At 38.8% G+C, this 27,884-nt stretch overlaps 3 protein-coding genes across 3 annotated transcripts; 1 reads left to right on the top strand and 2 right to left on the bottom strand.

Annotated features, from left to right (window-relative positions):
• Positions 1-1,098: 1,098 nt before the first annotated feature.
• Positions 1,099-10,017, bottom strand: LOC5522088 (ribonucleoside-diphosphate reductase large subunit). Its single transcript, XM_001641807.3, has 16 exons — positions 9,842-10,017; positions 9,676-9,764; positions 8,651-8,828; positions 8,441-8,541; positions 8,285-8,344; positions 7,850-8,194; positions 7,516-7,692; positions 6,940-7,088; positions 6,388-6,523; positions 5,955-6,020; positions 5,581-5,682; positions 5,431-5,487; positions 5,057-5,209; positions 4,368-4,745; positions 3,408-3,596; positions 1,099-2,962 (listed from the first exon to the last, which is right to left on the bottom strand). The coding sequence occupies exons 1-16, from the start codon at positions 9,888-9,890 to the stop codon at positions 2,759-2,761; spliced, it is 2,433 nt and encodes an 810-aa protein (XP_001641857.1). The 5' UTR covers positions 9,891-10,017; the 3' UTR covers positions 1,099-2,758.
• A 187-nt stretch (positions 10,018-10,204) lies between these two features.
• On the top strand, positions 10,205-16,355 carry LOC5522089 (serine/threonine-protein kinase PRP4 homolog). Its single transcript, XM_032367240.2, has 4 exons — positions 10,205-10,473; positions 11,870-11,965; positions 12,271-14,317; positions 15,649-16,355. Exons 1-4 carry the CDS (start codon positions 10,471-10,473, stop codon positions 15,819-15,821), a joined length of 2,319 nt encoding a protein of 772 aa, XP_032223131.1. The 5' UTR covers positions 10,205-10,470; the 3' UTR covers positions 15,822-16,355.
• Positions 16,356-16,914: 559 nt separating this feature from the next.
• On the bottom strand, positions 16,915-23,486 carry LOC5521977. Its single transcript, XM_032367241.2, has 5 exons — positions 23,152-23,486; positions 23,033-23,078; positions 20,740-20,970; positions 19,888-20,211; positions 16,915-19,130 (listed from the first exon to the last, which is right to left on the bottom strand). Exons 1-5 carry the CDS (start codon positions 23,302-23,304, stop codon positions 17,572-17,574), a joined length of 2,313 nt encoding a protein of 770 aa, XP_032223132.1. The 5' UTR covers positions 23,305-23,486; the 3' UTR covers positions 16,915-17,571.
• Between the last annotated feature and the right edge of the window lie 4,398 nt (positions 23,487-27,884).

Genomic DNA, 27,884 nt, shown 5'->3' with positions numbered 1-27,884 from the left:
GGCAACGGTTACAGGCTCGTTGTAGGAATATTTCGATTAATTGGATTTGAGGAGCGTCTCATGGCAAATGCCGCATGTAGTAAAACTTTTGATAAGAGTGAGGTTTCAAGACATGAAGGCGCCAGACAATTTGCTTCAGTCGGACGAAACAAATCTCTCTTAATCATATTATACACAACAAAGACCAAACATAAAAAGATATCTTCTCCGAAAAATTGTTATTTTTAAAATCTCATTATATGATCCATTTTTTTTTTTCACGTAGACAAGGCCTCATGCCCTATAATGACAATCGGTGATTTTCGATAATAAATAGCACATAAAAATGATTTAGATGGAAATATCAGAACACAGACTTACCATCCTCCCGCTGTTATCAGAATTATTTCCCTTAAATAAAAACAAGAAAAGGTCGAATGAAATCTCATAAAGTTGTAAAAAATCGAAATCTTATGGACTTCTCTTCTTCCCTTGAAATCCATAAGATTTCAATTTTTTGGTTCTGCTATATTTTGACATCTCGCATTATTCAGTTTCTGACAGTTGTTTCTTACCAACGGTTCAATATCATCTTGGACCCTTACAATATACACCACTCGCTTACGTTCACGAAAGAGTAAAGAGAGAAATGGTAAAAAAAAGAGAAATGGTAAAAAAAAAAAAATAATGCATCGCTTGTATTCATATGAAAATCCCGATATTATTATTTTAATCCCGATTTTTTTAAATGAAATACTAGTATAATTTTTCGGGGTTTTTTAGCGAAGAAGCAAACTCGCCGAATTTTTCAAGCCGTCGAACTCTTCGCTCGGACAAACTTTTCGTTGAAAGAGTAAGGTGTCTTTAAATTATTATATATAACAAATTGTGTATAAAATACACCAAAAGAGTTGGCTTCAAAAAATGTCCTCCAAAGACTTTCTAGACATCAAGCTTTGGTGTATGCGAACAAGCCATATTGCATCAGCAGCACTTAGTAGTATATTCTGTTTATAAATATCCTTTGGCAAATATGGTTTATTAATGAGTCTCTCCTAGGCATTTATTCGTTAGTAACAAGTAAAATGCCTCTAGTTGCAGATACGTTTTGAAAAAAAATTGACATGGGAAAAAGAGTTTTTATTTAAAATCACAAAGTACAAACACAACATGAACTAGAATCTTTCCGCCACGACTTTGAAGCGGTTAAATTCATTCGATTTCAAAACCGTAACACGTATGATATCTAAACCCAATACGGTATCACCAAAACCGTCGATCCTCAACCCCCCCCCCCCACCTGGCAAAACGTAACAGATGACCACTAATACCAGAAAAAAGCTCCTTTAAATTCTTCTACACATTGCTGGTTTTGTCAACACTTTGTTAGATGGTTTCGGCTATCTACACTTTGCTTAGATGTTATTTTCGTGTTCGGCTTCGGTTTGACATGATTAGTGCCCGCTGTTCTTTAAGAATGCATTGCTCGAATCTACTTTCAGCTGTGAGATGCTTCCGACACTACAATCACGTTCTGCCATGCCGTCACTAAACCACTCAAATGGCTTGGAAGTGGAGGATTACCCGTGACAAGGCAAATCAACCACTAGGACGAGTTGAAAGTACTTCAGATTTACTGGGAATAGGATTTCCCCTCGAATGTTCTCGAGTTATCCCTTCATCTCTATCCCTTGCAAGACAAGGGCGAGATAGATATTGACATAGAGGGTGGGGGCGGAAAGTAAGGCATCTCCTTTTTTTATTCAGGTTCAACACCCTAGCTAAAAACAACATGACGTAACGGGGTTTATAGGCTAGAAACATTGCCGATTGTAACGAGTGGTACCGTTTCTTTAAAAATAATTCGTATTTATGCATGCTTTAAAAAAGAAAAATGTTATACTTTTTAAATCTAGGAACTCTGTTCGATTTCAAGTTATTAATGTTAGCATGTTAAGTTTTGAAAAATAAAGAAATAAAATCGGCTAAAGTTCACAAATCTAAGACATTTGGACACTACCCATTGTAACAAATAATAGTCTTCCGTCCGAAAAGAACCCATGTACCAATTGTATTTATTTACAAGTCGACATCTGATTGATGACGGAAATTAACTAATAAGAATAACAACTGGCAAGCATAAATTACGTCTCAAATATAAACACCAATATCAGTCGGCATACAGAATTTACAAACAGACCTCCATCAAATGTTATTACAAATGTGGAATATTTGTCATTCGCAAAGTCATTTTGGATACGTCAATAATAAAGTATGCGTATTTACAAAAGTGCCTTATTAACCATCTGAGAAACAAGCCGTCCCCGTGAGATGATCATGTCTAAGAGCACGGAGCAGAATTCATATCTATAGAATCCGTGGCATTGTACGACTAGATTTCACTATAATTCACTATGCGGATAACATGTGCCTTATTAACCATCTGAGAAACAAGCCGTCCTCGTGAGATGATAATGTCGAAGAGCACGGAGCAGAATTCATATCTATAGAATCCGTGGCATTGTACGACTAGATTTTACTATAATTCACTATGCGGATAACATGTGCCTTATTAACCATCTGAGAAACAAGCCGTCCTCGTGAGATGATCATGTCGAAGAGCACGGAGCAGAATTCATATCTATAGAATCCGTGACATTGTACGGCTAGATTTTACCATAATTCACTATGCGGATAACATGGCACCGTTGAAGTGTTTCCACCTCGTTTCCGTCAATCATGCATTCTTGGCCACGCCCCTGTGAAACACATTGCTTTTCTATCCGCTGCACATGAGACAGCCGTCGGGGTTATCTCTTCGGCAAGCGGCCGCGGCGTCTTCGTCCTTCTTCGGCTTCTCCTCGTTTGATGTCGGGCTCGAGTCGGATGCCTTTTTCTTGGCCAGGGCTGTTTGATCGACAGTGAACTGAATGGCATTTACGGCAGGTCGAGAACGTAGATAATACATGCCAGTCTTGAGTCCCTGCAGAATAGAATGGTTATATTTGAGAAACAGAAGCTGAAGATTACAAAGATACTCTAGACGCATACCAAAGAAAAAAGAAAAACAAACATCTTTAAAGAAACAAAGCAACCTAAAATAGTTTTCGTCCGTCCACACGACAATGAAAGGATATCGTCTTCATTGTTCTACGCTGGACAGTGTTTTCAAATTGTTCCGTTTTCGGTCATCGTTTTCGCGTTTACGCGTGAACGATACCCGTATCCGAAAAGCAAAGGTTGCGCATTAAACAAAAGGGATACGTGTGGAAGGGGTCTTAGATAAGTACGTTTCTGGCGACGCTAGCGCGCGTATCCAAATAAACAAATGCTATTTTCGAGTTTGGTTATTAACTTGTTTGGTTAATGATTATTTGGTTAATGATTGTTTGTTTATGATTATGGGGGACGTTAAGTAAGGTACTGACCTTTTTCCAGCCGTAGAAATGCATACTTGTGAGCTTGGAGAAAGTAGGTTGGGCGATGAACACGTTAAAAGACTGGCTCTGGTCGATAAAAGCACCTCTGTCTGCGGCCATGTCAATCAAGACGCGCTGCTTAATCTCCCAGACTGTCTTGTACAAAGCTTTAAGGTCAGCCGGGATTTCCTTGATGTCCTTAGTGAGGCAAACAAAGGTTCAGAATGATGCAACAAAGCCCGGTTTGTGCTTTGAAGGAGGGTGGTAACTTATATACTATTGTATACCATGGTATCAGACACATTCCAAAAGCATATAGATATACACCTGTTCCAAATAACTTTGTCAGTGCAAACGGTCAATGGCGATTGTCAAATGGTAGTTCTTCTATCAAAAAATGCCATGGAACTGACTGTAGAAACATGTGGATAATTTCTGCGATTATATTACTTATCATCATTCTTCTTACAAAAAATTATACCCAGAAGCAGTTATTGGTCTTAGAACTGCCATTGCCATTCGCCATTTGCACTGACACTTATTGTATATGAGCTGCGAAGAGCAAGAGAGCACTGATCTGACCCACAAAACATTTGCTTGCTAACAAACAAAAAAACACCAAAGCAGTATCTGACCCGTAATTTATGCAGCGACGTTTTTTTAACTATTACCGATTATGAAGCAAAAGGTGAAAATGAAAAGAACTGCTAGAAGTTATCGAGTAGTAACGGGATGCAAAAAAAAAAAAAAAAAAAAAAAAACACTGCTATAAACATTATCATTACCTAAACCTCTAAAAGCATGCCATGAAATGTGTTACTTGGGCATGGCCAACTAGTCAAAATGCTGCTCCCCCCTGGGCTTGCACATTATCCGTACACTAAAGAGGTATATTCTGAAGTATGCAGAAAGAATTTTCAAGTCTATGTAAGATTTTCCACCAATTTCAGATATCACCACCCTCAATACCTGTATAGAGCCATTGTTTGCAATCAGTTGGTTCTTCATGCCATCGTTCCACAGACCCATCTCTGTCAAGTCTTTGAGAAGATGATGATTGACAATCTGGAACTCTCCTGACAGCACGCGTCTAGAGTAGATATTACTAGTGTATGGCTCAATAGATTCGTTATTGCCAAGTATCTGAGCAGTGGACGCCGTGGGCATGGGCGCAATCAGTAGACTGTTGCGGAGGCCATGTTCCTTGACCTTCTTCTTCAGCGCCTCCCAGTCCCACAGGTTTGAGGGAGTGACATTCCAGAGATCGTACTGCAATAACCCTTGGCTGGCGGGAGAGCCCTCGTAGGTCTCATAAGGACCATTGGTAGCTGCCAGGTCGCATGAAGCCTAAAGGGTGAGGGAAGGGAGCCATAAGGTTAAGCAGTGATTTATAATCTTAACTATTTTACTATGTCTTTTTAAAATTGAATAAGAGATTTACTCTCTCTTGAAATCTTCTATGACAAAAATGCCATTCCAAAAATCCTCTCGAAAGTACATTCAAATACATTACAATTATTTATTTTTTGTAGTGTATCAGCAGCAGCATTGTAAAAATTAGAGAAGAAAGAATTGTATACATTGAACTAAGCAGTGTTTTTATTTTGTACCTGAATAGCAAAATCACAGCACAACAAAATAAAGATGTCACTTCCTACCGTGACAGCGCCATAGTAGATGGTCTCAAAGATGAGTTTGTTGAGTTCTTGTGCCTTTTGACTTTCAAAGGGGTATCTCATCAGTATAAATGCATCAGCCAAACCCTGAACTCCGATACCAATGGGGCGGTGACGGAAGTTTGATTTCCTTGCCTATACAAAACATTTGACATGAACCATTAGAAAATTGAGTAGGGTTGGGGTGGGGGCACACTTTCCCTTCCTGGTTTGACTGCATGTATTTTTTAAATTGTGTATGAATCATTTATTTTTCTTTCCCAGCCCCTTTTCTTAAGACAATGGAAGGGGATGGTTGGGGGGGGGGGGGGGGGGGGGGTGGAGTAGGGGGTTAATTGAGGGTTTTTGGATCTTACCTCTGGGACGGGGTAGTAGTTGACATCAATAATCTTGTTCAGATTCTTTGTGACAACCTTTTAGAAAATACAAATATTTAATTAGTAGTGCAAAATAACAGATAAGTGACAAAGAGTGCAGATTATAAAATATCATAGACTATTTATTACCTGTGTGACTTCAAAAAGTTTCTGAAAGTTGAACTCTGGTGGGCTTTTGTCAACATTCACAAATCTGTTCAGAGCAATGGATGCCAAATTGCACACCGCAACCTATGACCCAGATATTTCTAAGTATCAATTTCATCTTTACATTAACATGATAAACATTCTTCTCAGTTAATACATAAATTAATAAATAAATTCATAAATCTGATCATGCTTCATGATAATCTGTGTGTGCTTTAAAACAAGGCTACAGTAGTTTAAAAAGATGCTGCAACCTTGTCATAATTCATTGAGAAACTTATGTAAAACAGTTTTAGAAAATTGTTCTAATTAATGTGCTATAAAAAAGGACAAGAGTAAAAAAAAAAAACACTTACCTCGTCTGGAGCACTGTACTCTACGATCTCTGTACATAGGTTACTACACTTGATAGTGCCGAGGTTCTGAAAATAAAGCAATTTCAGACAAAAGAATTTACTTAACTATACCATACCAAAACCGGGCTTCCCTCTATTTTTTTCTCTTGTGAGAAAAAATATACAGAGAAAAGGACTGAGCATTAGTATCTGTTATATCTGCTATGGGCCTGTAATATGCCAGTTCTACTTGAAAGCAAAGTTCAATGCTTTTTATGCTATTTCATGGTAGAAGTTATGCTAGTATAATGTGTTTTTTTTTGACAAGTGGAATATTAGTTCTATTTGAGAGTTTTTTTTTTTGCTTCAATTTCACCCAATAAATAATATATTGTAAACCCATTTAACACAATAGTGTTGTCATGTCATTGAACAATCTTAATGTGTTGCACACCTTCTGGTTGCTCTTGCTATTACAAGCATCTTTGTACAGCATGTAAGGCGTGCCAGTCTCAGTCTGTGACTCAAGGATGGCAAACCACAGCTTCTGGGCCTTAATTTGACGCATGTACTTGCCTTGTGACTCATACCTAGAATACCAATTTCAGTGATGTTATAGCAGCAGGCTTCTTCTTTCCAAAAATTCATTACTGGTGGATGCGTATAACCATTATAATATTTCAGGATGTACAGGGATTCTAGAATGTGTGACAGTAATTGGCATGGTTTTATGTTAAAAGACTACTTGGTTTGAACTCTTGAAGTCCAAAAAATAATAATAAAATAAACATTATCCTGAAAAGAAATTGCATAAGAGCTAAATAATTTAACAATGTTATATAAAACCCCAGGGGAATTAAAAGATGCAAAAGCAAGGATACACATCAAGTCTTGCATTTCCTTCGATAATTTAAAAAAAAGGCTTATAAGAAGTCTAAGCTCTGAAGAGTTGAAAATAATATAGTATGATATTAGATTTAATAAAATTAAATAGTAGCAAACCCACTTTTCATAAAGCTTCTCAAACTTTTCCCCATAACAGTCTTGGAGGCCAGGACACTGGTTGGGGCACATAAGGGACCACATCCCATCAGCCTCTACTCTTTTCATAAAAAGATCAGGAATCCATAGGGCATAGAAGAGATCACGAGCACGCTGAAATCAAATGATTCATAAAACATCAATAATCCAAAGGGTGTAAAATAGATCACATGCACACTGAAATCAAATGATTTATAAAGACATCAATAGTCCATAGGGTGTAAAATAGATCACGAGAATGCTGACATCCTATCATAGCAATGTCAAGTTATTAGAACAAATATGCAGATAGCCTAAGTTGATTCCTAATCCTGTTCATAGAAAAAAAAAACATGTATTTTTAAATGTCAACAATAATTCGAAAGTGGCTTGGAGCATACTTTAAGGATAGAGTGCATTTATTTATAAGTTTGCAATCACAGAAAAACACCAGGAAATTGGCATGACATGGAAACAGGTAAATGGGACTGCCAAAACTGGTGGTCCTATGCTCCAGCAGGAGAGAAGAGAACTAACTAAGTACAAAGACAGAAATGCTTACTTGCTCTTCCTTCCCTGTATTTTTCTTCAGGTCAAGGAATTCCAAAATGTCTGCATGCCATGGCTCTAGGTAAATTGCAAAAGCTCCAGGCCTTTTATTGCCTCCTTGGTCCACATATCGCGCAGTGCTGTCATACACTCGAAGCATTGGCACCAGGCCATTAGAGTGGCCATTTGTCTGTGAAACGACAAACAAAATCAGAATATATAAAAGAGTTGGCATCAATTTTGGGAAGATTTCATAATTAAACAACAAACACGTGCATAGAGATTCAAGAGTATTTTATATCAAGTTTGTTTCATTATTATTAATGATGTACCATGCCACCACTTACCCCAGCAATGTAGCTGCCAGCAGCTCTTATGCAGTGGACATTAACACCAATTCCTCCAGCATTTTTAGAAATAAGTGCACAAGTCCTTAGAGTTCCATAGATTCCTTCAATACTATCATCAGACATTGTAAGAAGAAAGCAACTGGACATTTGTGGTCGGTTTGTGCCTGCGTTAAACAGGGTTGGTGATGCATGGGTGAACCACTTTTCAGACATCAGGTTGTAAGTCTCAATAGCAGCATCAATGTCTTCACCGTGGATTCCCACACTCACTCGCATTAGCATGTGCTGTGGTCTCTCTGCTACCTTGCCATTGATCTTTAGTAGGTATGATCTCATCAAGGTCTTAAAAACCAACCAGATATCAAATTAATCTCAAAACCTCAATGAGATGATATAAGATTAAAAAACACACAGTGAGATTTTTGACATTACCTTAAATCCAAAATAATTGTATTGGTAGTCTCTATCATAAATGATGGCTGAATTCAACCTCTGGTAAAATAGAAAGATATTAGAATCTTTGTTAGTTTGAAGACGATATACAGAAACAAGTGACAATAACATTTGGCATTCTTGAACACAACTCACATCTGCATGTTTTTGGATAATGTCTAGTGTTTCCTTGGATATCAGAGGAGAGTGCTTATTGTTCTTCGGGTTGACGTAGTTATACAGTTCCTCCATTACCTCTGTTTACAGAACAGAACAACATTAATTCTACCTCAATCTCAAAAACTCTCCATTACTGACAGCAACTCCTGACTGCTAGGAAGAAAAACCTATAAAACAACTACATACCACTGAAGACCTTCTTGGTTTCTTTGTGGAGGTTAGACACCTCAATACGAGCGGCAAGTATAGCATAATCTGGGTGTTTAGTTGTCATGGATGCTGCTGTCTCAGCTGCAAGAGTGTCAAGTTCAGTAGTTTTGACACCTTGGTAGATACCAGAGATCACTTTCATGGTGATATTGATCTACAACAGAAAAAAAAGGATTAGGATATAAAATATCCTAGCAAGAAACTTTGCTTGAATTTACTGTTTAATAAGATTAGGTAAGCTGAATAAAGAGGCATGTACTCATCTTATATAAACCATATTACAGAGCAGATATTTCAGCTTAATAACATAATTTCCTGCAAATCAAGTAATATTTAACCTCTCTTGGCAGACTTACTTGCTTCAGGCAAAATTTGGGTAAGACAAAGCCATTTAGGTTAGATGCAAAATTGATTGAAAATATTTATAACGTTATGTATCACAGTTACTTTTTATCATTAGTTGATCATAAGGTTCATAATTAGATGGACTTATTAATAATAGTCATAGGCAAACTATAGGTACAAAGTCGAATTTGTGTCAAGAAGAGGCTTTCGCGCCAAATCTTTCCCGCGCATTCGGCCTTTGTACTAATGTTTGTACACTACTGGTTCAAGATTGAGATTCTTAATTAAAGAAGGGAAGTTTCAGGATAGGAATCGACAATTGTACATATAGGATGTAAGATTTTATCTTAAATAAGAAGTTTCTGTTGTTGGTTTATCGCATAACTCGAACGAATGGTTGTTTATTGTCTTCCAAGGTTCCCGCCAAGAATCGAACGGCCTCGACTAAATAAAAAGCTTTTTCGGACCAACACAGTTTTTTTTTTTCATAAAAGCTCCAGAACATTGCGACATTATTTAAAATGTATTATAGTTAAAATGATTTCATGGGAAAAACACACTACTAAGTCGGTGAACTGGTAGTTGTAAGTACATTTTCGCGCCATAATTTTGCTTGATGAGAAACGGTCTTTATTTGAGAAATAATGCATACTTACAGGTTTAACGAACTCGTTCTTCAAGCCATAACATAGTTTACTGATCCTGGAGGTAATTTTGTCTAAATAGACACGCTCAGAATCTCCATCTGCAAAGAGAAATTATGTTAGTTGAAAATGATTCGGTTACTCAAAATGGCGGACAATTGAAGATTGGTCTACTCACTTCTTTTTAACACATAAAGATCGTCGTTATACGTGTCTTGGTTAGACATTTTGTTCAATAAAGAAAGCGAGAAACTGCCTTGATAGAGGAATTGATCACAGGGTAAGGGAAATCTAAGGGAGCTAACAACAAAGACGTCCTGACGAAAGGTCGAACTCCTTGCTAAAGAACTTACAAATTGAAATCTCAAAGGTTTCGCGCTAAATTTTGGTTGAACCAATCAGATTTGATTGAGAACAATAAGGTACCAAATAAGGGGAAAAGTGCAAGGTCACGTGGAAATCGTTCGACAAATAATTTAGCTCTGCCCTCTCCCCCATGAAACAATTCAGCTGTTTTATGTGTATGTGTGTATTTTCAAGGCTATTTTATCACACACTAGCTAACGCTTACACATTTTATCATGCACTAGCTAACGCTTACACATTTTCCATAAGCAACTTCCTTTAGCGACATAATCGAATTTATGATTTATTCAGTGTAACGGGAATGTTTGTGTTCAAGAGAATTTGAGCCCGTAGTCCCAGCGGTTATGCCACAAAGAGAATGCGTTCACATGCTAAACCAAGATGGCGGGCTGGAAGTAAGAACTTTTCAAAACTGGAACCTAAAAGTGGAAAATATATAAAATGGTAGGTCCTAAAGTTGATGTTATTGCAATGTTATAAACTGAAGATAGGAGAAGTAAATGATATCCTATTTGATGGTAGGTTTATCATGGATTCGGTCGGCATTTTGCTTTATTTTCTAAGCATATTTGAGAGAAGATGCAAAATATGAAAGTCACTGCGCAGGTAGACTTTTGAATGGTGGCACTGGTGGTTGTGAATCCCTGTCAAGTAGCCCCGATCCACATCTCAGTAGAACCACGATAGAGCGATACTCTATACGGCAATATTCTTGATATAACGATATCGAATTAGGATCAATCACAATCCAACGACATTCTTCCGATAAAGCAATTAAAAGTTTCGGGCCCTTTTATTATCGAGTTTCCACTGTAGTGCTATTTTTTCAAGCAGTGTTAGGATTTGTTAAAAACAATCAGGCCAACCAGGGTCATGGTTTATTGAATATACTGTAATAGAACATATCATAGCCAACTTACACCATCTTCATTATCCTGATAACACTGACACAAGGGAGAAAGATGATTCAAGTTATCATGAGATCCAATTAAACTATTGATTATTACTTATTCTATTTGGAAAATGTGAAATATGTACATGATGAAATTACCTGGCATAACAACTCAAACAAGTAACAGTGTATACTTGCCAACCTTGAAAGCAAAAAACCAGGAGATTGTGTTTCAAATTCAAGAACTGAATAAGAAATTCTCAATGAATTTTCCTAGGAGATTACAGGAAATGTATAGGAAGTTTCGATTGTTTTGCTGGGAGATGAAGTCTTCTGGGAGAGTTGGCAGGTATGACATTGTTTGATTCGATTGAGCTCAATCTATAGTTTATTGAGCTTAATCTATGTGTTTATTCAAGGTAGCATAGTATAATAAAGTGAAGTGAACACAAGAATGGCTGCGGCTGTCATGTCAGAGAGTGACAACAATATGAAATCTTTCAATGAAAATATGCCCTTTCTGACATAGATACTTCCTAAAATCTGGCTGATTTGTTATTTGCATTAAATGGAAGCTGAAATAATCTATCTTTATTAAAGGTTTAAGTTAAGCATGTTTCTAAGGATACCTTCTGTGTGATGATTGGGTGGAAGTCTGAAAAATATGTGGAAAATCCTTATGTTTGTCCATTGTGCTTTCTCTTAACTTGACTTGAAAAAGTATGATGTATTGTACTTATGACTGAAGTCATTAGGGAACTGCCCTAGACTATTAGGCAACCAGCTGGCTTATGGCTCGGGATGGTTGCCTAATGGTCCTGATTCCATATGAAACATATGACTCAACAATAAAATAAAGCTATAGCTCCTCTAATGGAAAAATGTCACACATAGTTTGGTGTCACAAACTCATGTTAAGACAAGTTTTGCTTTTGTTTCTGCTTATAGTCACAGGACAGAAGAATTGTCAGCACAGCTGATGATGAGGATGATGAAGATCTTGAGCTGCTCAGGCAGGCTGCACTTAAGACAATGGCCGCTAAGGTGAGGGCACTTGAGTAAGATAAAGACAATATTTGGATTTGCTTGCACAGATGCAGGACAACTTATATGCATAATTCTTGATTGTAATTGGCTCTACCTGTTTTTTAAATGATTTGTGTGCAACTTTATAGTTAAGAGAATTAGAAACTGTCACACATCTATTATACTTATACTATTAGTCTATGGGTTTCTGCTTTTGCAAAGTAGTAAACACACATGTGATGTGTTTTTTTTTTCTTGCAATTGACCTATGCCCAGTATGTACCTGATAGGTAACTGTAACTGTTTTTATTTCTTTGTTGTAGAAAAAAGGTGGACATGACACTGGAAGCATTGAAAGGTCTCAATCAAGGAGCAGGAGCAGTTCATCTTCTAGTACGGTATATGAGGAAATTGACCTGGAAAGTCCAGTAAGTGAGGGCAAGAGCTCCAGTGATCCAGGAAGTCCAGTCAGCCAGGGGGACAGTCTTCTTGATGCAGATGAGGAGAAAGAAGAATGTGAAGAAGAAGATGGTGGAAGCACTTGTGCCTGGGATGAGCCTGTGGACATAAGCTTTGATGTGGACTCCAGACAAGCTGAAGACTCCAAGATTATAGAGAACTTGACTGTCACATTTGCTAATGACAACTCCAAAGCTGGATCTTCTGAGGAGGAAGAGGAGGAGGGTGATGGAGGAGTAACTGAGAGACTCTCGGGCCTGGAGCAGAGGGAGGATGATGTGGAAGTTATGGATCAGGATAGTGAGATTGAAGATCAAGAAGGGTCGGAAAGTATGGATGAGGACCAAGGGGATGAGGATGAAGTGGAGGATGAGGTACCTGAAGAAGGAGATAATGATGAGGATGGTGATGATGATAATGATTATGATGAGGATGAGAATTTGGAAGGTGGTGAAAATATGGAGGCAGGTTCTGTGTCAATAGCTGAAGATTTAAATGAAGGTGAAGAACAAAAGGAGGAAGAGGAGGTTGAGTGGGTGGAAAAAGAAAAAGTTAATTCAAGTGAAATAGAAAAAGAATCAAGTAGACTGCAATCCCCAAACAAAGGCAAGCAAGCTACTGTTAGAAATAAATTGACTATTTATGCAGAACCTAATAAAACAGCAACTCTGCCTGGGAGTAATCAACAGGATTCAAAAAAGGACTCAATATCAAAACCTCTGGGGAAAAACCTTGGTGTTTTTAAGAAAATGCCCAAAACATGTGTTGGAAAAAAGGAGGGCTCACTATCAAAAACATCAACTGCAAGTGATTCAGCAAGTGAAAATAACCAACAAAAAGCAAAGTCTAAAAATCTGCAAAAAGCTCAATCAGCTGGTGAAATCAAGGATGATGTTGATAGTAATGCAGATTGCATAAGTATAGGAGGAAGTAGTTCTGACTCTTTGAGTGATTTTGACGACGAACCTGGTACCAAGGGAGTAAAGTCAAGAATTGGGCTCAAAATTCCTGCATTTAAGGACAAATCAACAAAGACAAAAACAAGATCACATTCTCGCAGTAGGTCTCCCACACTATCTAGATCAAATAATGATTTACGCAGTAGATACAGAGGATTGGTGGATAAAGACTCGCATAGAAATCCCAGGGATCGGCGATCTCCAAGGAGAAGTCGATCCCCATTAAGGAGAAGAAGTGCAAGTTTACAGAGATATAAACAGGGTTTAAGTCAACGAATCCTAAGAGAGAAGGACCGTGAAAGAAGCAGGAGTCACAGTAAGCAGGGGAGAAGTCCATTACGGAGAGACAGGAGTTCACAAAGGAGACAATTAAGTCCAGTTCAAAGGGAAAAAAGTCCACTTATGAGAGACAGAGGTCCTCTGAGAAGGGAAAAGAACTCTGTTAAAAGAGAAAGAAGTCCTGTCAAGAGGGACAGAAGTCCAATAAATAGAGTAAGAAGCACAGGCTTAAAAAGCAGAGAAAAGGATGGATTGAATACCAAAAGAGGCCGAAGCAGAAGTCCAAGTAAAATTAGGAGTCAAAAGGTTGATAAGAACTTAAGTGTTAATAAGAACAATGATTCCCTATCAGCAAAACCTAAGGGTCCTGTTCATTCGAGGCTTCAACTCCCTCAAAAATCACTCGAAGAGGAGGTGATAAAAATCTCAAAACCAAAACCAGTTTCTGAAACAGACTCTATTTTAGACAAAAAAGCAGATATTGTTAAAAATGTAAAAAAGGCGAGTGCTACACAGAACGGAAAGCAATCTAAAATCCTTGGTAAAGTAGATGCCAGAAAACGCTTATCAGCAAAGACTGTCCCTGTTTTATCTAAAAAGATATCCATTAATATCAAGACCAAAGTGCTATCTACCAAACAAGAAGCAAAAGAAACAGTTCGTGGCGAAGAAGGTAAGAATAACTGAGGCATTAGATGTAAGTATTTGGAAGTAGCTCTTCTCGTTATGCATAGTAAGTTTTTTTGTGTTTGCATTGTCCTTGCCACTATTAAGTTTTGTGGTATGTACCAGTGTGTCCGTAATAGTTGTTATATACCGTTGTTTACTTATTTTTCAATTCTAATTTCCACGCCAAGCTTCATGCCGTATTGAATCGCCAGGCATGCATTTAACACCTAATATTATCACCACCCCTAACTAAGGCATAAAATACTCTTACTTTTACTGTATTTGAACAATTTAAATTTTAAAATATTAATTAACAATTTCATTAGAGAGGGTTCTACCCAGGTTCCAGAGCCTCAAACGTCTCTCTATTTAGTGGCCAGCGAGGTTGAGATGAGGCTCTTGCCACTAACTAGAGACGTCCGAGGCTCTGGAACCTGGGTAAGTGGGTTTTTTAAATACCTAGAAATACTTTTTAGTTTATTTAGTACTAATACACTGTAATGTCTTTGTTCTCTTTTGTTCTTGCTTAAGGTGGCGCGCCGAGGTTGTTTTGGCTTAAACAGCTTTTACTAAGTTTTACTAAGATTTTCGTGAATTTTTCAGATTTTATTAATACATCTATGCTTTGTCAGATCCCACAAGATTCACACTTGTTTGAAATCAAATTATATTTTTTCATGCAAGGTAAATGGAAGCAATCGAAATCGGCGCGATTAATTTTTTTTCTAAATTCACAGTAACACCTAACAATACTCCAGCTTGAAGCACACGAATTTTTGGTTTAAAACTGACCTGTCAAACTTCGCGATTGATGAATCTTTATTTTACGCCAAAATTGTCCTCGCAATCTTTGAAAAAATAAATGCACTCTTGCCTACAAAGATCCATCCCCGAATTTACGCCCCCTGCTAAGTCCACACCCTAAGGCAACTTGTGTGAGAGGGGCAAGAGGACCAGTGTTGCACAAGAATAAATTCCAGATGGTCAATTCGAGAGTATTTTTATTAACATAATTTGAAAACTAAAAAATTTATTTCTTTCCAACATTTGAGCCCAAGCCGCGCCTCTTCTAATAGTCGCCTCTTCTAATCTGATATAGCATAGATGTATTAATAAAATCTGAAAAATTTACGAAAATCGCGCCGAAAATAAGTCTTCTGTAGGGAACATAGTATAAAAGCTGTTTAGCCAAAACAACCTCGGCGCGCCACCTTAACTATTACACTTTAACAATTACATTGTGTTATACGGGATTTTAAAAACCACTCTATTTATCTGCCTTGCCTAGATATTTATGTTCGTATGTTTAGCTGACTTGTTTCTATTACTCTACAGAGGATCTTCGTCTTCTCCTGAAGAAGAAGCCAGAAATCGATGAGGGTGTGGTTGATGGAAGGGACGAGAAGGAGCGAGAACTTGACGCTCGTATCGCTAAGATCAAGGAGCGCAACAATGCAATTCTAATGCGCAACCTTGAGGTACAAAAAGATAAGGAACGATTTGGCTGATTGGAGGCTTAGGGACGAGACGAACCGTTATTGTCGGTAATTGGTGTCGTCCCGGAAAACTCGAACCATGGACTAATCGGCCGCCATGTTGGAATTGTGGCTCGGTCACGCAAGCATTGTCACCAGTTCACTTCCGGTTGATTTTTAACGGAAAATATTTCAAAAATTTAAAAGCGTGTCTATTGGAAGTTTCTTCGAGCATTTGACTGATAATTAAGAGCGGACGGCCTGTTTTATAGCACGAATCCTAATAGATTCTTTTGTCTTTTAACGTTTAAGGTTTCCGTCCGACCTCCTTAAGTAAACTGGTGATAATGCGCTCAAAAAGAAAAAAGAGCTGGATCCCATGAGCACGAGGAGACAGAGCGTTGGTTTAGTCGCCCATGACATTTTTAAATTGAAAGAAGTTAGACGATGTACATTATAGCAATAATTATGTGGACATTTTATGAATAGAAAGCAACGTTAGAAAACAAAGAGACCAATCAAGTTTTTCGTTGAAAACACATGTTTTAAATAAAGCCTTGTCTGCTCTCTTGTTTTACGTTTTCAGCAGAGACGGATCGAGAATTCCTCAGACGAGCGAGAGACAGCAATCCCTAGGGGGGGGGGGGGTATCATTATTATTGTTCGTATATCAGCACGAAGAGGGAGGGGGACGTGGAATCCCGCAACTGTTTTAGCGTCAGAGGCTACCGCACTAAAAAAGCTATTTTGGCTGCCTTGCTTGCTCTTGAAGGGCCTATGTAGAAGGGCCTAGTACCGTATTTCTAACGTGTCTCTATGCATTTCATACCTAGCGCTCATACAACTACAGGCTTTATTTTGTACCTTCAGACATGGATCTCGGGACTCCTGTGGCGCGCGATGAACGACCAAGGGGTGTGTCTCCCTCCTTTCTCCACACACACACACTCGCCAAATAAACAGAAAGATGGGGATTGAAGGGAGGTTTGTGAAAACGGTGCCCATTTCTTTATAAAATACCCCCCCACACACACACAAATAACTCGAAAACAGATTTTTTTAAATGAAAAGCTCTATCTCCTTACACTCGAATAATAATAATAATAGAACACGAATACAGATGGGGTTCGAGGAGAGGTTTGTAACAACGGTAGCCATTTATTTTATAAAATACTGTATTGAAAAGCCTTTGACTTTTAATACGTTACATAGTGTTATTCTACGCATTGTATTTAGGCGGGCTTCTACCTTGTTTCGGACTCCAGATAAGGGTTGAGCATCGCTTATCCACAGGCCAATGTTCCGCCAAAGTTCGCATCTTATCCTACATCAGCACGAAACCGCGACACTATCCAACCAACAGCCTTTTCCTACTTGTGTATACAAAACTTAAAAAATAAAAATGTTTAGAATTGACGAACACATGATTCAGATTTGTCCTGCAGTTCTGGATATTCGCTCTTTCGTGGTATTTCAAATGTACGTCATTTATATTTGTTCTGAAAAAAAAAAAAATGTGGGTATTTCTTGGTGTTACGGAGAGCTTGTGTTTTTGGTGCTCAAGGCCTTTGTACTTTATTTATTGTCTCGTTCTAAGGTCTTTGTTTTTGGCTTTTGTTCCATTGTGTTTTTGGTGCTGGTGCTCCGTATCACCAAGAAACTACCAAAAACGTCTGTATCCGTACAACTGCATTTACAAATACGGGGCGATTCTTTCACCCTACAACTGTTTTGTCAATATATATTTGATTTAGCGCCCTTGACGTAACACCCAAGTATTTAACTAATATTTTTTCGTTTGTACTTTTGGTAAGTTTTCTTTACGGAGGTCGGAATGTAGACGAGCAGTTTCCTTGAGGAGCCTCGTTTTGCTTTCATCAATCCACGTGTAATCACTCGACGGTTTCACCCCAGTCCCTGAGGGCTCCACGGGCGACTGCATCACAGGTGGACCGCTTGTGCCCTCGACGTGAATATAATTAAGATTATGAGTATTTGGATTCCTTTGGAATTTGCGTTTTGGAGTCGAGTTAATGTTGACATACGCCTGAGCCCCTGGTGGACTAATGTTTTGGTAAGCCAGGCCAGCAGAACCATTGTGCCCAGGAAGGTTGCTATAAGCATGGCCAGGAATATTATCAAAGCTGTGACTGCGGTTGGCGTCGTGCTGGAGGTTCTGGTAGGCCGGGTTGCCTGGCATGAGTGACTCCACGCTATGGTAGATGGAATCGTCGTTACCGTCGTACATATCGTAGTGATGCTGTTTCTTCTTGTTTGGCGTCGTTCTACTGCGCTCCCTAAGAACCTTTAACTTGCTCCCGGGTACATTGATATAGTCCGCAGTTTTTGGAGGCGAGGTGACGTTAACGTAATCTGTAGTCGTTGCTGCTGGGGTGTTGACGTAAGGGGCGTCCTTTAATACGTCCCCATCTGGGAGACTCAATTCCGGCGGTGGGTTCTTCAACCCTCGTTTGCCTTTCGTCTGCCTGTTGCTCTTGCCAGTCTTTGGCAATCTTGCTGGAGGTGTTTCCTCTTTTTTCTTCTCCTCGTTTTGAATTGGACCGTTTTCATGCTTCCCAGCTGCACACACACCATTTACTAGTGTTTCTTTCGATTTAGCTTTTCCTAGTGTAGGTTTACCGTCAGTATCATCTTGCGCAACTTCGTCAGATTTTATTATTTTTTTCTCTTCACCTGCTTGCGTCGTCCCTTCAGAGCTACAGACCAGTGCTTTTCCGTCCTTATTTGTCACGGACGCTTGATCAAGGGTTGCTTTTGGTGCTTCATCTCCACGTTTCTTTTCTTCTTCTAATCGCCGCTCTGCTTCTTTAACAATCTCCTCGACGTCCATCTCATCCACGAGAACATACCCATCTTTATCCGTCGATTCCTCGTCGATGGGAGATTTTTTCCCCTGCTCAAGAGCTAACAGAAGAGAAAGCCGTTTATCGGAGCTCTGCGATGTCATGCTGTTCACTCTATAAACATTTTCATTGAACACTTCGTCTGGATTATCATTCATCAACTCATAACCATCTGGCGTAAGTGGATGCTCGCTGCTAGTCTCGCTCGGTTTCACGGACTTAGCCGTCTCTCTTGAGAATCTCGTTTCGTCTTTGAATACCTCGCTCGTGGTGGTTGACGGGAGCTCAGGCGTGAGTGGGACGGGGGCAGTGACCTCCTCGTGATGTCTGCCTCGTCTTGAGAGCGAGGGCACGCTGCGACTTCTTGGACGAGGTCTTTTCGGCCCTCGTTTCGATATTCTTAGCCATGTTCGTTTGAAGAAGTTCGGACGGGAAGAGACCCCCTCCGTCTGGCTCTCAGATCTTTGGGGTGGCGGGCCTAGCAGTAAATGAAAACAAAATTAATGACTTAGACCAAGCGGATTTGTTTAATCCAAAAGTCCTTAAACTGTTTTGTCTATAAGGAGTTTTTTGCAGGGGCAGACCTAAGGATGGCGACAAAGAATGACAAGTTAGGGGGGTTAAAAACATATATCATCTATTACATAGAAGAATAAATTCGCACTATACTACCTCCCTATGTTTTCACTAGAATAACCTGTACCCTGTGTCATCAAATGGTTCATTATTCCCAAGCAGGTGTAGTCACCGGGATTATATATACAATGCAGGTTGCCATCCTTTGGTGGCAAGAATAAAATAAAAATGGTCGTCATGGTACAATAATACAGTGGTATCTCTATTACGTGGTCACATTTGGGGTCGGGACAAATGGTCATGGAATGCAAGTTATCAGTTTAATTGTGGTATCTAAATACATCAACCCCGCACACAGAACAAAAATTACTTTTGTCTTTGTATGGTGGCCACTGAATAAAGGTTAACAACTTAATGAGTGGCCGAAAAAAAAAGGTGCGGCTGTGATTGATATCCCACACCCCGTAACTAGTGCCATGCCCCTCTGGCTAATCAGGGAAAATGGGGTATTAGAAAAATGCTCCAATACCTGCCGGGTTGCAAACCTATTTCCCATAAGTATATCTGTACCATAATAGTTGTAACCCCATACCCCTTAACTAAGGTCACACTCATCTGGCATAACATGGGAAAGTGGGGTAAAAAAAATGATCCATTACCTGCAGGGGTGACATAAGTATTCTCCAAGAGTACATCTGCGCCTCTGCACACACTGTCAAACAACTCATGGATCTCCTTCCCCTGCCGCGTAGCAAAGTAGTAGATACTTGGCAGGCCATGAGAAGTGGTTTCATCCTTGACTTGGAAGGCAAATCCCCCATCCACTGCACCGTAATGGGGTAAATCCACAAGGTTCCATTTTCCTAAGCATTTGAAGTTGTCCTTTCGAGTAAGTGTAAAAAATGTTTTGTAAAATCGTAAAGTTGCTTCTCCTGATTTTATTTTTTGTTTGTGACGTGGAATTATGCCTTGGTAGGATTGTTCTGTCGAGAAATAACACAAAAATATTGTCGCCTAAGTCCATAGTGTAGACAAAAAATAAACAATACACCAAAATTGCTTGAATGTGGTGATTATTTAATTTTTAAAGGGAGGGTACTTATTCAAAATCTGTTTTATCTATAGATTAAGTGTCTTTTTACCACGTGCAAGGAGTAAATCTTCACAGAACCATAAAAAACTAGGTTTCACAAGTAAAATGTTGTGGCAGGTAATATTGTCAGTTATTACTACACTTATACCGTACTGTACCCCCCATAATCAAAGTCTAAAGTGCATGTTTAGGCTAGGTGCCTATTCAGGGGAGGCACTTATGTTCATTTTTTCTTCTAGGCGAGAAGCTTTTTTTGGGAAGGCACTTATTCGAGCAATTCAGTAAACATGAGAAAAGTAAGGTTGGTTCTCAATAGCAAGGTAAAAAATATATAAAGGAAATAGGCCCAACAGTGTGAGTTTCTCCAGCAATGAGGTGCTATTTGCATAGGCACTTAGTACACCTTCAGCTCTCTTACCCTGGCCAAATTGTTTTTGAAGATGTGCCACCCACTCAGTTCTCTGCTCGATACATTCAAAGCTGAGATGAACAACCTCATTTGTGGTGATGGTGACAAGGACATTGTAGTGCTTGTCAAGTTTGTTCAAAAGTTGTAGGCCAGCAAATGCTTTCAAGGAGATGAAGGCTTTCTCCTTCTGTCTTGATCTGGCACTGACCTGGTCTTGGTAGAGTATGAGGTCAAGGACATCTAAAAGAGAAAAGAGAATCAGTTAGCTAAGGTGCTACAGTCTATATTATATATACATATATATTTTTAGTTAACAAAAATGTTGATCCAACCAGAAATACATATAGATAGATACCTTTTGTCTTTTCTTCAGATTTTTATAGCTAAACAAAGAAAACCTACATATATGTATTTCTCGGATATATATATATTATTTTATATCTATTATATATCTCTTTATTTTTTTATTCTCCCCTAAAACGTTTGCAGTTCTTTTTAACAACATGTATAACAAAGTTGCTTGTTGTATTGGAAACACTTTTATGGTCAACTATATATTATTATATATCTCTTTATTTTTTTATTCTCCCCTAAAACGTTTGCAGTTCTTTTTAACCAACCTGGTCAATTAGAGTTACTATAAACTAAAGGTTTGGAACAATAAAAAAACATGCCCTGTAATTGACAATTTCTAGGTATACAGGATATAACATATCTTATTGTTATTTGAATATCAAAATATTACATGTGAGCTAATCACATCATTACTGCTATTTTTTACTAAAATACAAAAATAACTTAGAAAAGCCCAAAAATAACATCATGCAATTAAACCCATTAGTTCTGGCTATAAAATAAAAGGTTTGTCACTCAGGGCGACTAATGTGGGTTATTAAAGAGGAAACCCAACAGACAATAACTTGGACCTTGTGATACAAAATAGAAAAAAAAAAAACAGCCAAAATATATAATGTTATAGTCAGAAATGGTACTTTGGACTGTTTTGATTTAGTGATGACATTGATAAAAGAGTAGGAGTTCAAAACAAAAACATTTTGATATGAAATTCAGGAGAGTAAGGATTTATAAGTAATAATTCATAAGTTTTTTTCATTAATAACAAATCTGTGTAGGATAAGAAATATATTTCGTGTATTTCGTATATTTCGTGAGCTCGTTAGAAACTGTCAAGTTAGTACATTTTTCATTCCAATTCAATTATTTTGCGGTCTCGGCCGATATGTTATTAGATAGGAAACAATAATTTACGAGGAAAAGTTCGTAATTGTGTTTACATGATCGGCCTGATTGTACGAAATCGGATCGTCAAGTATTGACTTTACGGCTAAAAAGAATTGCATACACTTTCTTGGCAATTATAATCTATCATTTTTGAGTCGCTTCTTGTAAGATGCTGGTTGAGATATGACACAAGCTGGAAGCCATTTCAGTGCAGGCAAAGCTGACAAGACTTGGGAAACCACTTGAGTGCTCGAGGGAGCCAATCCAAAACAAAACAATGAGAGATTCACCGACACTCTGCACTTTGAAATTTACCACCTCCACATTTTGAATGAAAACAGAGAACATAAACTTGAAATAAAATAATCAAAAACAAGAATTTAACAGGCTGTGAGAGGCAATAGAAAATACGGGAAATTTCAAGCTGGGAGAAATTACCGTTTGCAATCACAATCAAAATTTGCGAGTAGCTACTGATGACTAAAATTCCTCAACAGTCGGTAAACACAGCGGCGCACAATCACCCGGATCATAAAGCACCGAATAGTAAGCAAACAATGAATAAAAACCTTGAAACCTCCTCTGAGAATATGTGTGAAAAGCATAAAAGGATAGAAAGATTGCGCTTTTGTTTTCGACTGCGGAATAGTGACTCCGAACTGTCAGTAAAGACGATTCAACATTCCAGTTTTGCAGCGCGCTTAGATGAATGAAACTCAAAGATCTGCTTTTACTCATCACTTGTAATTCTTCTAGTGTTATCATAGCGCAAATTCAACAGTCCTTGAGTGACCAACGCGAGAACAGCATTTGCCATTATTAACGACAGCTAAGTACATTCGACTAGATGAAAATCACAAACGTAATTCATCGCTTACTCATCATGTCGAAAGCGAAACAACTTAGTAAATAAACCTCCAAAACTATTAAGAGTCCCCACTACCTTTGCTTTGATCACTACAGGGGATGCGACTTCAAGTTAAATGAAAATACTTTCACTTTCGGCACTACTCAAAGGAGTAAACGGGATACGAAATCAAGCGCTGATGCTACATCTTACCCGCGGCTGGGTTGACTCTTCGAAGGACTGCCCATCTCAACTTCCACTAAAGACCAAAAAACATCCCAAATGAGCCCATGATTATAGCTCACATTTGAAGTAAGAAAATGCATGATTACCTTCTTTCTCTTTCTATAACGAACTGGTCCCTCTATGAGGTTCATGTCAGAGGAAACGTCATCTAGATTCTCGGTAGCAAACGGGAACCATCGGACGACTTGGAAGGTAGCGGGGGACTTAGAAAAGATGCGCGCGCATATCTCTGCTAACATTCCTGCATTCGCAAATTGATACGCGCACAACCGTGTCCGACAAAAAATCAAAAAGACTTAGCAGAACGTCGTAAAACTGCGATAACAAAATCTCAGCGCGTTACACACAAGAAGGAATGTCTTTCAGGGGGTAAAGCGAATTCTTTGTCTGGCTATTACGGTTGTCAGTCGACTTGTGCATTTGTGGATGGCCTCAATGACGGGGCTTTTTAACCAACTTGCAGCTTTGCGGCGCTTCCGGTCTGGGAAAAAGCGTGGACGGATAATGCATCAAATGTCTAGGCTATTAGTCCAACCTCCGGTCTACACAACTACAATAACGAGAGACAAATAATAAAAGCTTATACCGAATTACGCATCGCAAATAATTTTGCACGTGTGCGGAGTAAGTCAATATGGCTTATAATCATTAGAAATATTTTGAGTATTTGTTAGATCGTAGCCTGGATACGTGGGATAAGAAGAGTGAGGATTTTTTTCGCCGGATGTATCAACGCCTTGGAGACCACCATCAGGTTTATTTTGAGTCAACTGGACGCTATGATAGACCCGGGAGTAAAAAATTCCCACGGGCTTTCAGCTATCATGTTCCATTACCTTTTGTGTGTTTATTTCATAACAATATTTGCGATTTATGTAAGATAACCTTTTACGGGAAATAAAAGGAAGCTACTTAGTCTACACGCTGAGCCAATATTTATGGATACGCATTGAATATTCTGATCTAATGCTAAAGAGGCCGGGGGAAATTGGAAGTTACATGGGAGGGGTCATCGAGCCTTGTTTTCCATAAGATCATTTTTGCGCCCGCGCTAGCTACAATTATCTGCTGTGAAGAAAATTCGATTAGGTATAATCAAATCTTACTCCGTCTGTGAGTGTTTTGAGAAAGGACGATGCCACTGGCTACAAGAGACACGCGAAAGGAAAGCACCTCTTGAGTTCAAAGAGGGCGACTCAGATCATATTAATGACGTCAATTTGCTTTGCTGTCGGAGTCAAATTTAGTAAATCTCTATATCACAGACATTGTGTTACTGCGACTAATATGTAAATAAGCTTATATCACTAGTAAGCCACATCCATGCAGGTGGCCTAGTATTTTGAGTTTCAATGATTATCTTTCTTGATATAGCTTACCACAAGGGAGAAAAGGGAACACATGCCGAGAATCTTGGGAAGGCGCTGCGTGCGTCCTTCGCGATCCAGAGAACGAGGGGAGCCTCCGCCAAATCCCTTGGATTACAGTGCAGTTATGCGATAATTAAGTAGTAAAGGCTTCTTATTTATCTTATTCTTAGCGATGAATAAAAAGAAAGCCTTTCTATACTAAGTCTTCAAGAGCAGTCTCCTTGAGCTCGTCAAGCCAAAAATAATGATAAACGGAATTAGGGCACAAGAATGCTTTTAGCAGTGTGCTATAATCGATAACAATCAGAGGAAGAAACACTGGTAACAGGATAAAAAATCAGATATCTCGATATCAGTTTTATGATATTCTTTGCAGCGGTGCAGATATCATCATCGTATAGAGGGGCGTCTTCTGCGCTATTTGGAAGCATAGCGCTTCATTGGGCTTCTAGAATGGTAAAAAAAAAAAAAAAAAAATCAGTGCCCGCAAAAAGAAAAGTTTTAGACCGTTCTTGCGTTTAAATTTCTCGCTGTGCTCGAGCTCGCTATCATAAAAGGAATAAAGGATTTTCTTCATTTTGCATTTGGGACCTTTGGGGGTGCCTGTCACGGCCATTGGGCCTACATATTATCTGCTTTCACACCATCGTCTTGCATCTTCAATCCGTTTTTCCTCTTTTTTTTCGTTCCCGTCATTATTGGGGGAGTGGTGACAACGTCTGATTGTTCCGCTAGGATTCTATTTTTGGATGACGAGGGCGAGAAACGATTCCGTAGCACCACAATGTACGTGACACCCTAACATATAGAAAAATAAACCGCAGAACAATCAAACCATTGCCCTTGCATTTAAATGATAACATTTGGATGCGATTGGCGCCAAATTGCTGGCCGTCAGATATTTTGTTCTCTATGCACCTAACATATGGCGCTGTGTTAAAGAATTACCGGAAGTGAGAATTATAACCAAACAGTTTGACGTCATCCCGGGGCACACAAGTGTTTTGAACGGAAGTGAGCGCTTCCAAGACAAGCGAGGCGAAGAATTCATTAATCAAACAGACTTGACAAATTGACGTGCTGAAATTTGCGAATTAAAAAGTATTTAAATGAAATAGATCGGTTTGATTCAAAAAGCGCAAAGTTGAGCTTTTAGAGGGCCCTTATTCTTTGCATCTCAAGGCTGGGACATCCTCGGGAGGGGCGGGAGCGGGTGGATATTAAGGACAATAAATACGTCAATCGCTGAATCTGCAAGGAAATCGAGCTGTTGCTATCTTGCTGTAGACGACTGGCTTTATCAAGGTCGACAGACTATATAATTGAATTTTGTATAATGCGTCTGCAGTGGTACTTTCTTATAAACAGCTACTGATGGTACGAACTTTCTATAAGGAGGGTCCGTGAAAAAAAGCAAAAACACTATAATATATGCACATTATTTGAAATAAGGTTCAAGGTTTTGTACTCTTAGAATTCTTGTTTCACGTAACCCGGGGTTGCGTCATCCGAAGCACTGCGGATCTCCAAAGGTAACCTTATATACACCTGAAGTTTGGAGTGGTAGTTTGGTGTGGCTATCAGACTTTACGCCTTCTACCTGCCAATGTTCACCTTTCCAGCTGCAACAATAACAAAATAAACTCAGAAGCAGAGGAGTAGAGTACTTAGAGTACTTACGCGCGCGCTGCGGTTGCATATTTCGCCCCTTTATTCACATTAATACTTTTAAACAAACACTTATTTCAGAAAACAATAATGCAAAGAGAAACAGCGTAGACCCGAATGTTCTTATCTTTTTTGTAGATTATGTAAACTGTGGTGGCCTGAGAAAAGTGAGAAAGGACACAAGATATGATACAGTGGAATAACGATGCTATTTCTCGATCCCATATCGAGGTTCTACAAACTATAGGTTATTGACAGGTTTTAAGTAAGATTCATTCAACATTTCTGTGAGGTGACCGCTCTGTGACTATTTGTGTGATCGTGCGAATAAGCTAGTCATGTCTTTATTTGCGGTTGGTTGTATATATATTGTGTACAATGTTGTGGGATTATATAGGAAGTGTGTTGCTCGTTCACACGTTCACACTGACTGGGAGCTTTGGTGGGTGGGCTGTGTGGCCACATTTGGTCCCCTGAAGTTGAAACCATCATTGCACAATGCAACGTGAATCAGTTGACATATCATGAAAATTAAAATATCCCGAACCGGGATGGACGGCCAGGATCATATGAAAGGGGTAGGGATGGGGGGCACATCCCAATTTGGGGAACAACAGTTTATTAAACATATAGCAGGAGGTAAATAGTTCGTAGTTTATTTGCTAAAATACAGTCGACTGAGCGACCGCTCTCGTAAGCGACCAGCTCCGATAGCGACCACAATGATTTTTGGCTTTACAACAGTCAACACCTGATAAACATCATATCCAATGCATGCTGAAATCAAATATAAAGCGTAGTAGGCAACCATTTGGGCAACCAGTAGGCAACCATTAAAGAATTTCATATTTAATTACAATTTTTTTAACTTCAATTTCAACCATGGGATTGACATTTCTTTGTCTCCAGAAAATTTATAAATGCAAGAAATCTCTAGTCCATTACCAGCTCCACGATTTTACCCTTTTTCCAGTTACAATAGCCATCAACTTGTTTGTTGCACGCTTTAGAAATCGGCGAACAAAAGACGCCATACGATCGTCGTAGACGCAGAAGATATTCTCATGACGAAAAGCTTAAGTCGTCGATATAAACGAGCATAAACGAGCTACTTTGCGTAGAATTAATTGCTATCAAATAAAACAACTCACTCTCATGATAAGTCAAATACCTAGTTTTATAATCAAGCAATAACCAAAATATTACAGCGTTGTTATTATCACGACAACTTTTAGATTCCAGCATTTTAATTAAGCTCCCGTAAGCGACCAACACCTATTGTTCAAGTTTTTGACGCCCAGTGGTCGCTTATGAGAGCAAGCTCTCGTAAGAGACCAGCTCCGTTAACGACCACAATTTTCAGTTCCCAAGGTGGTCGCTTACGAAAGCTTCAACTGTACCTACAAAGAACTCTGCATGCTAATTTGTACATTTTTTTTACAAGATTTATTGTCGCAGGGGCGGCTGTTGACGTGACAAATCCAATACAGTTTGAAGTATTGATAGATCTATTTCACCTATCAAGAACCACTGATTCAGTTATACAGTAAGCCGTCTATCTAGCCATTATCCACCCCTCATTTTGAAATCCTGGATCCGCCCCTGTGTTGTATGCAAAAAAAATGTGAGAAATGAAATTATGACTCAATAATTATGCAATGGCAAACATTTCCCAACACAACCTACCAGGGCAGGCACATATTCAGGTTTGGATAAGGGGATGGGAAAATATAGATAGTATGTAAAATCTATGCTTTAATAAGAACATAATGTTTTTTCAG

Source organism: Nematostella vectensis, chromosome 10 (assembly GCF_932526225.1).
Source record: "Nematostella vectensis chromosome 10, jaNemVect1.1, whole genome shotgun sequence".
NCBI lineage: Eukaryota > Metazoa > Cnidaria > Anthozoa > Actiniaria > Edwardsiidae > Nematostella > Nematostella vectensis.
This window is presented reverse-complemented; position numbering and strand designations above follow the sequence as displayed.